General features: G+C 40.3%; 1 protein-coding gene across 1 annotated transcript in view; it reads left to right on the top strand.

Annotated features, from left to right (window-relative positions):
* The window catches only part of LOC109629638 (adhesion G protein-coupled receptor A3), a 172,984-nt gene that overhangs the window by 146,985 nt on the left and 12,165 nt on the right, over positions 1-13,834 (top strand). Inside the window, 2 exon segments of the mRNA XM_020087410.2 lie at positions 2,735-2,858; positions 12,962-13,107. Coding sequence (XP_019942969.2) covers positions 2,735-2,858; positions 12,962-13,107 — 270 coding nt within the window.

Genomic DNA, 13,834 nt, shown 5'->3' on the forward strand with positions numbered 1-13,834 from the left:
TGTGTGCAAAATGTAGTGCAGCTTGGTTGAATTTAAAGGGACTGTTGGCTTCTGGCGGAGGTATGCACTCCACTGAGTACTATTCTAGTTTCTACTGTTACTACATCTACTGGATCTGTAACTAGGCAACTGTTCCTGGTTATGTTCATAACAGCTTTATGAGCTGATACTACATCATGTTTATAGCTTCTTGTTGTCTCCATGTAACACCAGTTTAATGCAGGTTAAGTTTTTTCTCTGAGCTACAGTCACACAGGACGGTCCTTTACATTGTGCATGAATTTTATGATTAATTTTATTTACCACAGTGATGCACAGTATACATCGATAACCGAGAAATATCTTCATATCATATTATCGATTTACAGCCCCAGCCTTACTGCAATGTTACTTCCTGCTCGCCATCATACTTAGCATGAAACTGCTTCCATTTCTTCATTAAACAGTGCTGCTACTGATGGTTGATGGGAATTTTAAACATGTTTGGAACATTAACTGATGAAATTCCTCAGCTGAATGTGCCTGTTGTATTATGTGTTATTATATACAATCCACGGCTTTACTTTCCCTTACAGTTGGCTCAGCAGTGGTTGCAGGGAGGGAGCAGATGCAGCGAGCGAACAGTTTTATCCCCCCCCACCCTCTGGGAGATGGGGATGTGAAGGGTTGCCAGGTTAATGTACTTGACCCAATGAAAGCCCAGAGCAGAGCCTATGAAAACCCCCTTCCAGGGAGGTCAGGAACTGGCCTGATTTATGGCCCCGTCGCTGGAAGGGGTTCGGTACCTGGGCCGCGGCAGAGGCTCTAACTCTCCCTCCTCTTGCACAGAGCAGCGGAGCCCAGCCCCAAACACGCCTCATAGCTCACTGCTGAGCCACTGCTTCATCTACAGTTGGCTCACGTGCAGCCGGGGCTCCGCTCCTCCATTTTGGGGAGTGGAGATTTCCAGCACAGGGTTATATAATTTCAAATGGTGACAGTGACTGTACAGATTAAAAGGAGGGAGCTGACACAGGAAAGCAATTAAAAGAATCGATGGTGTGTTAATGCACACAGTACAACGCTGCACGCTGATATTGTCTGACCTATTTATTCTATTTTCTAATAGCTTGATGAAAAGACGTAATGTGGGTTAAGTGCCCTGCCTAAGGCTGCATAACGCCCTGGCTGATGCCATATTTCACAAAGTGGATATGAGTGCATAGTTTTACATTGTGAAAACTTCAATTGGCCCAGTCAACTGGAAGCAATCTCTTTTGATTGCATCATCAAACCAGCAGAGGGGTTCATATTTGAATGCATACACCACATCATGTACTGTATGTTAGAAAAAAAGTGAAAGAGCAGTGTAAAAAGATTGCACTCTGAATGAGACAATGAGTTATACTAGACTCTGTGCAGAGTCTTTTGTCTGAGGACTAGATTCTTTATTCAGACATAAAGAATGCAGTCTTTTTCATGTTTTTTTTTTCTTCTGAAACAAAGATTGTACAGTTTGTTGCAAATGTTACCATCTTGTCAGTGGAGAAGAATTCTTGTCCTCTGTATGCAACAGTATCTTTCACTGTGTAGAGTTTGACCTTTTGCAGAGGTGCAACATCTTAAAGCCAGGTCTCTGGAAGAACATTTTTTCATCATTTTCTTTTCATTGGAAAAAGATTTTAAACAATATTTCCGTAACCACTGCCCAACTGATGTATGTCTTTTACTGAAGGGGAATGAAGCTTTGAATGTTCTTGTTGCTATTCATAAAGGAAATCTTATGTGGAGGCCATTTTAGTTCTGAGTATTTGAACTGTTAAATCCAGTAGAGACACTAAAAACTAACAGTGCTGTTGCTCATTTCATTAATATTTTGTAATTTCAAACTCTTGCATTCCTAGTCTACAGTAGTCTGTTTATACCTTTAAATCGGCACTGCCTAGTTTTATACATTGGAGATGGAACATTGTATCTTCCCATTGACTGATTTAAGTTTCTGCATTGTTGTTGTTGTGATGTCCCACAGTGTGATTGTTTTAAGACAGTTAACCTTAAGAATGAATGTGGTTTGACAATGAGTCATTTTGTGTGTATGACTGGCGATGATGATGACGATGGTGATTATGCTTCCGAGTTTAAATATTTGAGTTGATGGTTAAAATCCTGCTTCTCCCTGACTCATAGGCCTCTATATCACCTATTCTATACATCATTGCAAGGTTTGATAATGTGAAAGTAATTCATTGCAACATTATGCTGTTTGATATGGTAAAATACAAACTGAAAAAGATGAAATGACCTGTTTAGATTATAAATAGTACTGTATACCTAACTCTGCTAAATAATAATTTAAGTTATGTTAAATCAAAAGGGTTATGTTGACTCAATTTGAAAACATTTGGTGTCAATTATGACCTTACCTTTTAAAGTTCAACCAGTTCAAGCTTTTCACTTTACCTTAAAACATTATGCTACTCAGCTCATTGACAGTGGAGTTCATACTGGCCTGTTTGTACCACACACTGTGTGAGCAGTGTTCCTGGGCTCTGTGGCTGTTAATCTATATGGCAGCAACAAGGTAAAAGAAAAGGGCAATTTATGCAGGCCTTGTAAAACAGTGGCTTAAATCTTACCCAAATTGGCTGATGGGTAATAGACCTTGAACACTGAGTCTCAGCAAGATTTTACTTTGTGACAAAACACTGTGGAGTATGTACCTGCTAATTGTTTGATTCTTGGTCTTTTATGGCAGCGCAATCCGCATCAGTCGGAAGGGATGGCATATGCTTCTCAACTTCTGTTTCCACACGGCTCTGACCTTCGCTGTGTTTGCCGGCGGCATCAATCGAATCAAATACCCCATCATCTGTCAAGCAGTAAGTGCATTCCCTTTTCATTCGTCCCACTCTCAAAGCTTTTCAGAAAATTGATTATGAATGTCTATTGAGGTGTTGGCACTGAGTGCAATGTGTGGATGTAGAGTAGCCCAGCTTTATGTGTCTTTCATGCTTCAGCGGCATGTATGGTCTGGTCACTCTGTCACTGAAGTGTTGACACATTGAGCTGTGGTGATTCAGACGTTCTCATCATGAATACATTTGCCCCCTGTCCCTCTGTTGTGTGATTGTGTTCTCTTTTGTTGCCCAGGGTTACTGGTGGGTGTTGTGCATCACTCTCTGTTGTTTTGTCACTTTATACAGTGTATGTGTTGTCATGTATATTTCTTGTCATTTTAATCTTTTGTAAAAAATGTTTTTAATGTATATTCACTAATAACTGAAAGCATCACCAATGTTAGGACATTTCTTTGGAGTTTTTATCCACATAGAGGCTTCCCGTTGTTACTCTCCCACACTGGTTATAAATAATTGGTCAACAAAAGCTCAGTGGTGTGAACCCCATGACATGCATGATGCTGGCAAATGTCTGGTATTAAAGTTTCTCAGCAATCCATGTCCATAATTGTGGTAGCATATCTCAGCAGCTATTGGATGAATTATCATATGATTCCTGGTCCCCACAGGATGAATCCTACTGCCCTGGGTTGTCCTGTCAGTGCCACCAGCATGTCAAGCTTTCACTTAATTCCATTTTGAAATACAGTATCTCAACATAGAGATTTGTTACATATATTTACAGTTCAAGTAAGTGTGCATGTGAAATGTTCTCTGACACCACCATGATGTTAACCATGGTCTGTAACGCTATGACGGCCAACATAAAGTGACACCAAAGAGTCTTGATGACACCCTGGTGGTTGGCTGCAGTTAAACAGCCCTGCTTCCTCTATGTTAGTTAACGCAACATGGAACAAAGATGGTTTCTGTCATTTTAAGTATTTCTTATCACACTGATGTATGTTAAAGTGTTCATCTTTTCAGTAAGTTTGGTTTGAATTTTTTATGTGATAACTGCATGGACTCTGGCTTCCAATGACACCATGGGCACAAGATGGCAGTGTTCATGTCCAGGATATTTTATCTTTGTTTCTTAAAAGTGGGAGGAAGTGGAGACATGTTGTCCTTCTTTATTTACAGTCTATGAGGTTGACAATTTTGGCTTTCAGAAAGCTAAGTCAGCGACGATTAGATGGGTTGCCAACACTTAGGTTAACTTGTATTCATCTTGGTCATCACCTGACTTAATGTGGCACCATTATTTTGTCTAAATGTATATTTGGCTTAAAATGAATGCCTCAGCTGTAGGCTACTTTCTATTTAATGTTACAAACTACTATGATGAATTAAGTCTATGTAAATTATAAACTCTATGCCTGCTAATCATCAGCATGTTAGTATTGTGTTTGCGAGCATGTTAGCATTCTGATGTGCATCTGGTTCTGTGCAGCCTGACAAGTGGATGTAGAGTCTTTGTCCTGTTTTAGACTATGTTCGTGCTGTGGTTGTTGAGTTTATTTTGACCTCCAACATTTTTCATCTCTCTTTTTTTAAATATATCTACATGGCTTAAGCTTATAAAGAAATGCTCTCAGCCGGATTGTAAGGAGAAACTGAGAAACTGTCAGCATTGTCAACATTAAGTCTGCAGAATATATTTTACACAGACATAGGACAAAAGGTTTTTCTGAAGTCTCTCTGGATCACCATAATTGCTACAGCCAGCCCCATCATGTGATGCAGGCAGGGTGTTTTGTCGCTGCAGTTGGATTTTCTCACCATGTGCAATCACTGTGTGGTCACATGGATGATGCCTCCGTCTCTGCAGCCCAGGGTTATGCATGAGACAGCGAGACGCGTGGAGGGACATGGAGATTTGGGATGTCAGGATAGATTTGAAAACAGGTCAGAGAAATGCTTCATTTGCTGGCACCTCACCATTTCCAGCTTTAATACAAAAGGATGGAGGATATGAAATATATATATTATTATGTGTATATATCTGTGACTGGTTGTGTCGAGCACTGTGTGCACTGATGTATAGAATATGTGTTTTTCCTCCTGATAGTCGGGACCAGGCTTCATGTCTTTGTTATATTTTTTACATTTGATCTAGTTCATTTTGGTGTCACGTTTCAATTTAGGGAACACTCCAATTACTTTTGTATGACATGCGTGTATCCTGTCATCATCACCTCGTGGGCTGTGTCTACCTGTACTTGACATTGATTTGTTTGTAGATAGGCCTGTTGTCAATTCGGCTCTAATATTCGCTCCTTTTTTGAAAAGTTAAAAAAGTAGTTTTTCCGCCTGAGTGGAGAAAAGAACTGAGCCGGTTCACTTCGTTAATTATTTTCCACTGTAATATCTACCAGCAAAATGAACATCCTCATAATTCAAACATTTTATAGTCGGAGATGAAGACTACTATGAATCCTGCGAGCCACCTGTGCTGCTATTGTACCTTTTTTTTTGGTTTATAATGTCTCAACTTCCTGCAGTTGGTCCAAAAATCCAAAGTATCACAAAAGGTTTTTTTTCACACTGGAAACAATCCAAACCAGGTTTTGTTTGACCTGACCGAGACCACCTCCTGGTCACTCTACATTTTTGTTTGTGGGTCCGAACCGTGGTCTGAGACACCTGAAAAGTCTGAAGGTCCAGACCAAACAAGGCAGCAGTGAGAGCCCCAGAAGAGTCAGACAAGGATGAGGATCTCTTCGGAGGTTATCACTGTTTATTGTAACACAATCCTGTGGTCAGGTGTGATCATATAACTTCAGCTCCGACACTAATGAAATGACACAGGAATATGTTAACATAACTCAATAACTTTAGGCCAGCATGTAAAGGTCCAGACAAATTCTAACTGAAAGGCTGACCACAATGTTTTCTAATGGTGTACAGTCACAGATGTGTGAGTGTGTGACTGGTTTACTGTGCCATAAAGCACTTTGAGTGGTCATTAGAACAGTAAGTGCAGTCCATGTTCCTTTTATAGCACGGCCCCCACGGAAGTGAGCGTCAGGATACAGAAACTGATCCTCATTCCACATATTGGCTCTGTTTGATTGACTCTTGTCACACTAAGGTATGGTTCATACCTGTGTCAGGATAACAGTCGCTGTCAAAAAGAGAGAGAGTGAGGATAAACTGTTATATGTGTTTTCTTTGGCTTTACCACGTGCTTGGAAAGCCATATGGTCCTGGTGGATTTCCGTTCCCATTGATTGATGGCTGGACCTGTTCAGGTTGTGAGCATGAAACATAAGCTGGAGCAGAGCATCCTCCACTGTCAGGCACACCTCGGCAGGGAGGGGGAGCAAATTTACAGTATGCAGCTAGGAAGAGATTGATGCACACGTCTTCTCTGCTTTACGCTCACAGCCTCAGCTTCCTTCACTCACTCCCTGTTTGTATCAGTGGGCCTCGTTCACCCCTTTTTATTGCGAGCTGCAGCACGGTGGAGACTCAGTTGCCTCCTCTGCTGTCAAAAGCACTTTAGGTGGCCCCTTATTACACAGTGTAAAGACTCTGCATACTGAAATGCGTCATATTTCATGCCAGGCGGCTTTGAGCTGCCGAGCAGGAGGCCCGGTGACAGGGGAAGTGTGGAGGAAGTCACCTCACGTGTCGCAGCCGTCAAGAGTCCTCCACCAGAACTGCAACTGACACAGGACACCTGGTGATTGTCATGACATGCAGCTTTCCTCACTCAGCTGCTCTCCACCTTTAAACATCACATTTATAGCTTCATCAGATACTATAGTAAGCTACTATACTACTATTGTAGTACAGTTTCAACTGGACCCCTTAAATGCAAGTTCATGTTTGAATCCTTGTGAATTTTCCTGGGGTTCTACAATATTGCATTCACAAGAATTGGATGGATGGATGGATAAACTTATAAAACAAACATAATACCTATCACCATAGCTGATGCCAGTGTGGCAGCATATAAATTAGTTTGTGATATGTATTTGTCATATAGAACAGATATACAAATAACAGAGCAATTAACACTGGGACAAAGATGAAAACTTGCACAGTGTTTGTTTTTGATTTCACTCTGTATTTAATGCTTTATAGATATATTCAAAGAAATGATTTAGAAGTTGCGACTTGTTCATGTTATTAGAAGTCAAAGACTGACCAGAGAGTAAATTCTTGACAAAACAGACCTATCTTTCTAAATGTTAGTTAGTCCTTATTAGATGATCCTTCTACCACAAGTAAAATATAACATGCATTTTATTCTAATCAGTTGTTAATCAGTGTGTTCTGGTGTGAATCAGTGAACTGTTCATCAGAGTTTTGATTTAATTCATCTTTAGCTAAAAGGATTTTTCACAACATGGCAAAAGGTTCTTCTTTTAAACTACTGATCTATAAAACAAGACATGAAAAATGCTTTTAGCTCATTGATTTACAATTGATAAATTCATCAATCATAAAAACTTAAAAGTATGTCATTAACACAGTACCCATTAATATAACTAAAGTCTGCTCATGTAGCCACGCAACTTTATTTGGCCCTGGTCTTGCTCCTTAACTTAAGTATTCATGCGTTTATCTAATTTTATCCCAGGGCCGTTGAATATATCTGTGCTGTTCCTCCTTTAGCCAATCACAGTTAACAGGATAACTCTCGGCAGACTTGGGCGGGAGCCCAGATTGTCTGCCGTTCCAGTGGGATGGAGGCAGGCCCCACCAGACACTGTTTGGGATAATTACAGAAGTGCTTGAGGAGATGTGTGATCACACACGATGCACACAGACACATACACATACACACGTTCAAATGCTCACACAGACACACACATGCCTGATCTCTCTACCTTCCCTCCTATACACATACACATGCACCCACCTTCTCCCTGGGGGACACGTAAGTACCTGCTCTCCCTCCTAGCAGCTCTGAAACTAGCTGCAGCTCTCGCAGCACATCAAGAATAGTCTCTCCGTCCCTCGGCCTCCTCTCTTACCATCCTGCATCCGAACCTATGCCACTCTTCTATCTTAGCGCCGCCTCCCCCACCCACTGTGGCGCTGTCGCTATGCAGCATCCGATATCTTTATGGCCCCGAAGTCAAAGTCATCTCTAATCTTTATTTCTGTCTTTTCTTCCAACAAGGCTTGCTCTGTCATTGACTCGAGCAACACCCCAGCTGTCACATTACATCACAACCAACGACTTAGTCTATCCTTGTTTTCCCTCGCCTCACCTCATCTTACCTCAGACCATCAAAATTTGGATTACTCGTTTCACTTCAGTCAGTGTGACCAGCGTTAAATCAACTATTTAGCAAGAAACTTGGCAAAGAATGTGACCTATATATGAGGTTAAATCCGACTGTCAGCTGAAATATGCTATACAGAGGATTTCCTCATTAGTGAAATTAGTTGTGACGGCGAACGCTGGCAAAAAAAAAGAAGTAAAAAAGAATCTAGACATTACAGTATCTGCAGTGATTTGCTTTGTACTTCTATTGGGTCCAATTTGAGTGTTCCTGAGCTCATTTGCCCACATGTAAAAGGCTTCCCGTAGTCTGGTTACTTATGCATCAAAAACAGTAGGGAGCTGATATAATGAATATGTCCATAGAAGACAGCTTGGAGGCACTTTTGAATGAAGAACTTTCAACATATGCTAAAGTTGTTGAAACAATTGGTCTCACAGTGTTTCTCTTCACAGAAACTCTGACAAACACACTGGAGCTGACCAAAAAATGCCATTCTCTAGCAACATAACTAAACCACAAGACTGTTAAACAGCTTTTACCCACAGGCCGTCAAAGCCATCACGCCACCCCCACCCATACCTTCCAAGGACTGTTAAACAACAAACTCGCACACCTACCCCCCCTCACATTCTATCCAAGAACTGTTTTAAACAACACACACACACAAACACACACACACACACACACACACACACACACACACACACACACACACACACACAGTCTACCCAACGATAAAACATTCACTGTGACTGAACACTGTAATGGTGGACTGTCAGGTTGACTGTATTACTGTAAAGATTGCACTGTTGTACCCTTCCGCACCTTTCGTCTTGCACCTCTTGTGCAAATTACGCTGTTTCACTTTACTTATGTTTATTTCCTTTCGCTGTGTTTTTATAAAAAATGTACATTTAGATTTTACTTCTTGATTCTTGTTCTGATTTCTAAAAGTCGGATAAATGTTGCTGTAAGAGCTGCTAAAACAATTTTCACTGTTTTAATGTTGGTGACAATGTTGAACATTGTCAATAAAGGATTCTGATTCTGATTCTAAAGAAGGAAAAGAAGTGCAGGAGAGGACTGCTGCACGTTAAGCCAATGTAGACACACGTGTCATTTTAATAAGCAAGCAGGACTGAACGATTGAGTGAGCTACTCAGTGTTTAAAGAACAATATGCTAAATAAGCTTCTGAACCACCAGGGCAGGGAAAGTATTGTCCTTTAGATTATCACCTCTACCAAGCATGTCATACTTGTTTGTTGGTTTGTATGTTTGTTTGTGTGTGAGATAATGGAAAAACCAGCAAAGACAGATTATCACGATACTTTGTTGAAGGGTACGGTATAAGTCAGCAAAGAACCCATTAAACTTTGGGAAGATCCAAATGAATATGCAGATCCAGGAATTTCATTTCAATTTTCTTGACATGGCGAGACAGTGCATTGGCCTAGTTTGTTTGTTTATTCGCAGGATTAAGCAGAAACTAGATCACTCCAAAACTTGGCGGAAGGTTGTGATATGGGTCAGGGATGAACCCATTCAAATTTTGTGCAGATCTGGATCAGGGGTGTTTTTTTTTATCACTTTCAACAACATTGTAGCTGTGTTGACTTGAGTGACTTGATAAGGTGACTGATATTTATGAGTGTGTCCAATTTTGTGCAGACTCAAATATCTAGGTAAAGTCAGATTTGTGGTCAAGGATCACTCACACCCATAACTTCCGTATTCCCATTTACAGCTTTGTTCTATTCTGATCTCTCTGCTACTGTTTCGTACTGTGACCTTTCTACTTTGTTGTAGTTGTCATACATGCTGTGATGTATGAATTCTCTGTAGTGCATGGTATCTGTCTACATCACTCTGTCGTCTTCTTTCTGCATTATCTGGTTGAATCAGAGCCGAACATCTCTTATGATAGACTGTTGTGTGTATCTGATGTTTGATCCTAATGTATTGTAGGTTCCAACTGACGGGGGGAAAAAAACATCACAGCATTAAAACATTTACATATTATTTGATTAATATTGTAAGGCAATATCTTAGTAGTTTATGTTTTATTTTATCCTGACATTAAACACATAAACACACACATTGAGAGCACAGAATCATCAAAAGAAAATGATGATGAAAAGGTTTCCAGTAAGAAAGGGAGTATAGCAAAAAATCGGAAATGCTTTGTACATCTGTTGTAAACACACCAAGCCAAGTTTCACTCAGAGGCCTGATGCTTTTGTGATGATAATGTTGTATTTTCCTCTGAACTACAAAGTACACTGTACTTTACCTCTCTATCTGGTTGGTATTCAACTCAGCTGTCTTTTTTAAATGTATAATAATATTGTTTTCTATTAACTGTAGATAAAAAGTGTAAAGTGTATAACTGAATTTAAGAAAACTGAAGAAAAGGTTTTCCAGCTGTCAGGCTCTAACAAGCTCCATTAATACGGTAGGGTAACCTGTGTGTCGCCAGAAATCTCCAAACCTAAAAGAGAAGTTAATGAAAGTGACAAAGATGAGAGAATATTTTATCAATTCAGATCTTTGTCGGGCAGTAAGAGTTTAAAGAAGGATGAAATGGCATTTTAAAAATTTATGCAAGCGTGTCCTACAAATGAAAATTGAACTGGAAGTTAAAAACCCTGTCTTAATTTTTCTATATTCCTGTGTTGTATTATGCCATTACAATGCATACTATGTGCCGTATTTCTATATTGTTTAAATATCATTTATCTTCCTCATGATTTAAAGTAACTGATTTAAGATAATGTTGCCCAAAGGCAGAAAGGTTCATCAAGCCATGAAGTTTATATTCTCTTGTCTCTTCACACTGATGATATCAGGATTTGACTTGTATTGATGGCGGATACACAATAACCATAAAGGGGCGTACAAGCATTGAAAGCTAAAAGCTAACTATGCATGTTGTGAGAGTATGTGTGGAGGATGCTTCAGACACATCAGAGCATCACCACACGCTAACTTCAGCTTAGTTTCAGTGACCTTACACTTGTACAAATGAATATTTTTTGGCTTCCAATATTTTTTGTGGGTGTGCAGTTTGGAATATTCATGCATCATTGACGCCCATCCTCAGTGATGAAAGAGTGAGTTAGAGGTAACAGAAGCTGAGGGGACGCCCTGGTTGGAGATGTTAGAGGCTGTTTCCAGATCCTGTTTAGTTTTTTCCTTGAGCTGCTCACTGATCCGATCACTGACTGAAATGATGTACTTACCCAGATTCTCTACAAACACAAAGCACATCAGGAGAAGGCAAGAGATTTTGAAAAACTCTAGTTTCTGTGTATCTGTGTGTAAAACAGACCGCTTTTTTGAAATGATCACATCACAGATTACTTCATGCATGCCCACTGTTGCTTTGTGTAATGAGCATGAGCCCGAAACAACAACAATGACAGCTATATAGCAGTTTCTTTGCTCTGCTAGGTCTTATTACAAGTTTGCAGCTATATTTAGCATCACTGCACCACACTACCAGCATTCACAGGCGTCTGCCTCACCCAATACTACTATTTGAGGGATCATTATTGTAGACTTTATCGCCACCTACTGGCGCTAGATCCCTGTTTTAATGTTTCAGGTTCTCGTCTGGACGGATACATTTTGTCAGATGTAGGTCGTGTGGATGGAGTTTTTTTTTAAACGTAGGGGAAAAAATCCATATAGAAATGAACACAGTTGTGTAGACAGGGATTTAGTCAGGTAACCAGTTCCTATGATACATGGAGGACTGCACCCAAGAAATAAGCAGCTTTTCAAACTAAAGTGGTGGCACCACTCAAACCTGTTCAACACAAGGTGATACTATGAAGATTCTGATGATCAAAATTGGGTTAAATAGGTTGCTGATATATTAGTACTGTGCTTGATAATTGTATAACTGTACTCGTACCAACTGTAGTGTACGACCCCCTTCCTTTACCTGCCCCTTTTCTCCTCTTATTTCCATATTACCATCACACTTCTTCTCTGTCTGTTCCTGGCACTAATGAAGCTCTGTGGTCTGCTCTGCAGCAGTGATTGACTTACCACCCCCTCGCTGCTTTCTATAACCAGCTCAAGGACACTTCCAATTAGCATCTGGACCCTGGTAGACTTGCCTTGGTCCCCAGGCCTATCAGGCTGCAGAGACACCATTTGATTGGGTATCTCAGGTTTCCAGTACATCATGAACAGATTGACTAAGGTGGAAAGAAAAGACGCTGTGTTATTTTCTCCCTCCATCCATTTTCCCTTTCTCTCCTTTATTTCTGCAACTCTAATCTCGCTGCTGCCTTTTTATTAGCCGGCAAAGCCTTTAAACAGAGTCAGATCAGTCCCCCTATCCAAACATAATTCATGAATATTAAAACAAAGAGGAACAGAGATATGTGTACAGTGCATTTTGGAAAACAATCACGCGCTGATAGTTGTCGATGTGACTATCATTTATATTCACATTTGCTATTCACGGCGCACACCTTGTGTCCTCTAGCTCAGCTGATAAAGAGCTTCTCAGTATCACCTCACCATAATGCTCTCATCCGAGGCAACCTTGATGATTCAATAGCACTTTTTGAACCTGCCTTTCCATTCTTGTACTATTGTCTTCCTGTGAACGATAACACAAAGCAGTCAGGTCTTGAAGGAAAACGTCTGTGGAAACGCCCTTGGAGTGGCATTGATGCTGAACATATATTCCCTGAGTTAACTATTATTCCCTGAATCAAGTCTTGAGAGTTTTCAGTGACATACTTTACTGTATATATTAGAAAAAGTTCCTTAAAGTCAGACAAATAAAACTTAAAGTGCCCTCTGTCTGCTTCCGTCTCAGGTCGGGGTCGTGCTGCACTACTCGTCTCTGTCGACCATGCTGTGGCTTGGGGTGACGGCGAGGAACATTTATAAACAGGTGACTAAAAAGCCTCCGCAGAGCCAAGATGGTGACCCGCCTCCGCCCCCTAAACAGCCCCTGTTGAGGTAAGCACAAACAACCCTCCTCAACCTTGAGTGCATCCTAAATGGAATAGAACAAAAAAAGAGTGTGTATTTATTGTGTGTGAGTTTCTGTGTGTGTGTGTGTTTGTGTTGATCTTTCTTGCAATGTCATTGCTGCTTGCTGTGTGAGTATCATCAGAGGCCAACGACTACTTTACTGCTGCACAAATTATTTACTCTTGTTTTTTTTTGTCACTGCATGACCTGACTGTTTATGTAAGATGTATGTAGAATAGCTGATGGGTAACCTAGAACAAAGTTGACTGACAGGTAAAAAAATATACTCATATTAAAGGTACAGTGTGTAGAATTTAGTGACATCTAGTGGTGAAATTGCATTTTTTAAATCTAAATAAAGTAGCTTGAAACTTCAGCCACAAGGATTTATTTTTTTAATGACTATGACACCAACTTCGACCACTTCACTATCAACAAGCTAGAACATCAATATTGATCACATAAAGACAAAAATAGCCAGTGGTGCATGCTCTCTCAGTGGCTATGCGCTTGTACAAAGTGCCACAATGTATTAGCTTTTCATAGTTGCAAGCTAGTTCTCACATTGACAGCTGCAGGAACACAGGTGATGCCACAATATAAAGATACTTTTCCAAGCACGCAATTCAGACACTGTAACAGGAAGACATGAAGGTCATCACCCATTAATCACGAGTGACGGGTAGGGTCAGGGTTAATATGTTAATGGTTC

Source organism: Paralichthys olivaceus, chromosome 14 (assembly GCF_024713975.1).
Source record: "Paralichthys olivaceus isolate ysfri-2021 chromosome 14, ASM2471397v2, whole genome shotgun sequence".
NCBI classification, from domain to species: Eukaryota; Metazoa; Chordata; class Actinopteri; order Pleuronectiformes; family Paralichthyidae; genus Paralichthys; species Paralichthys olivaceus.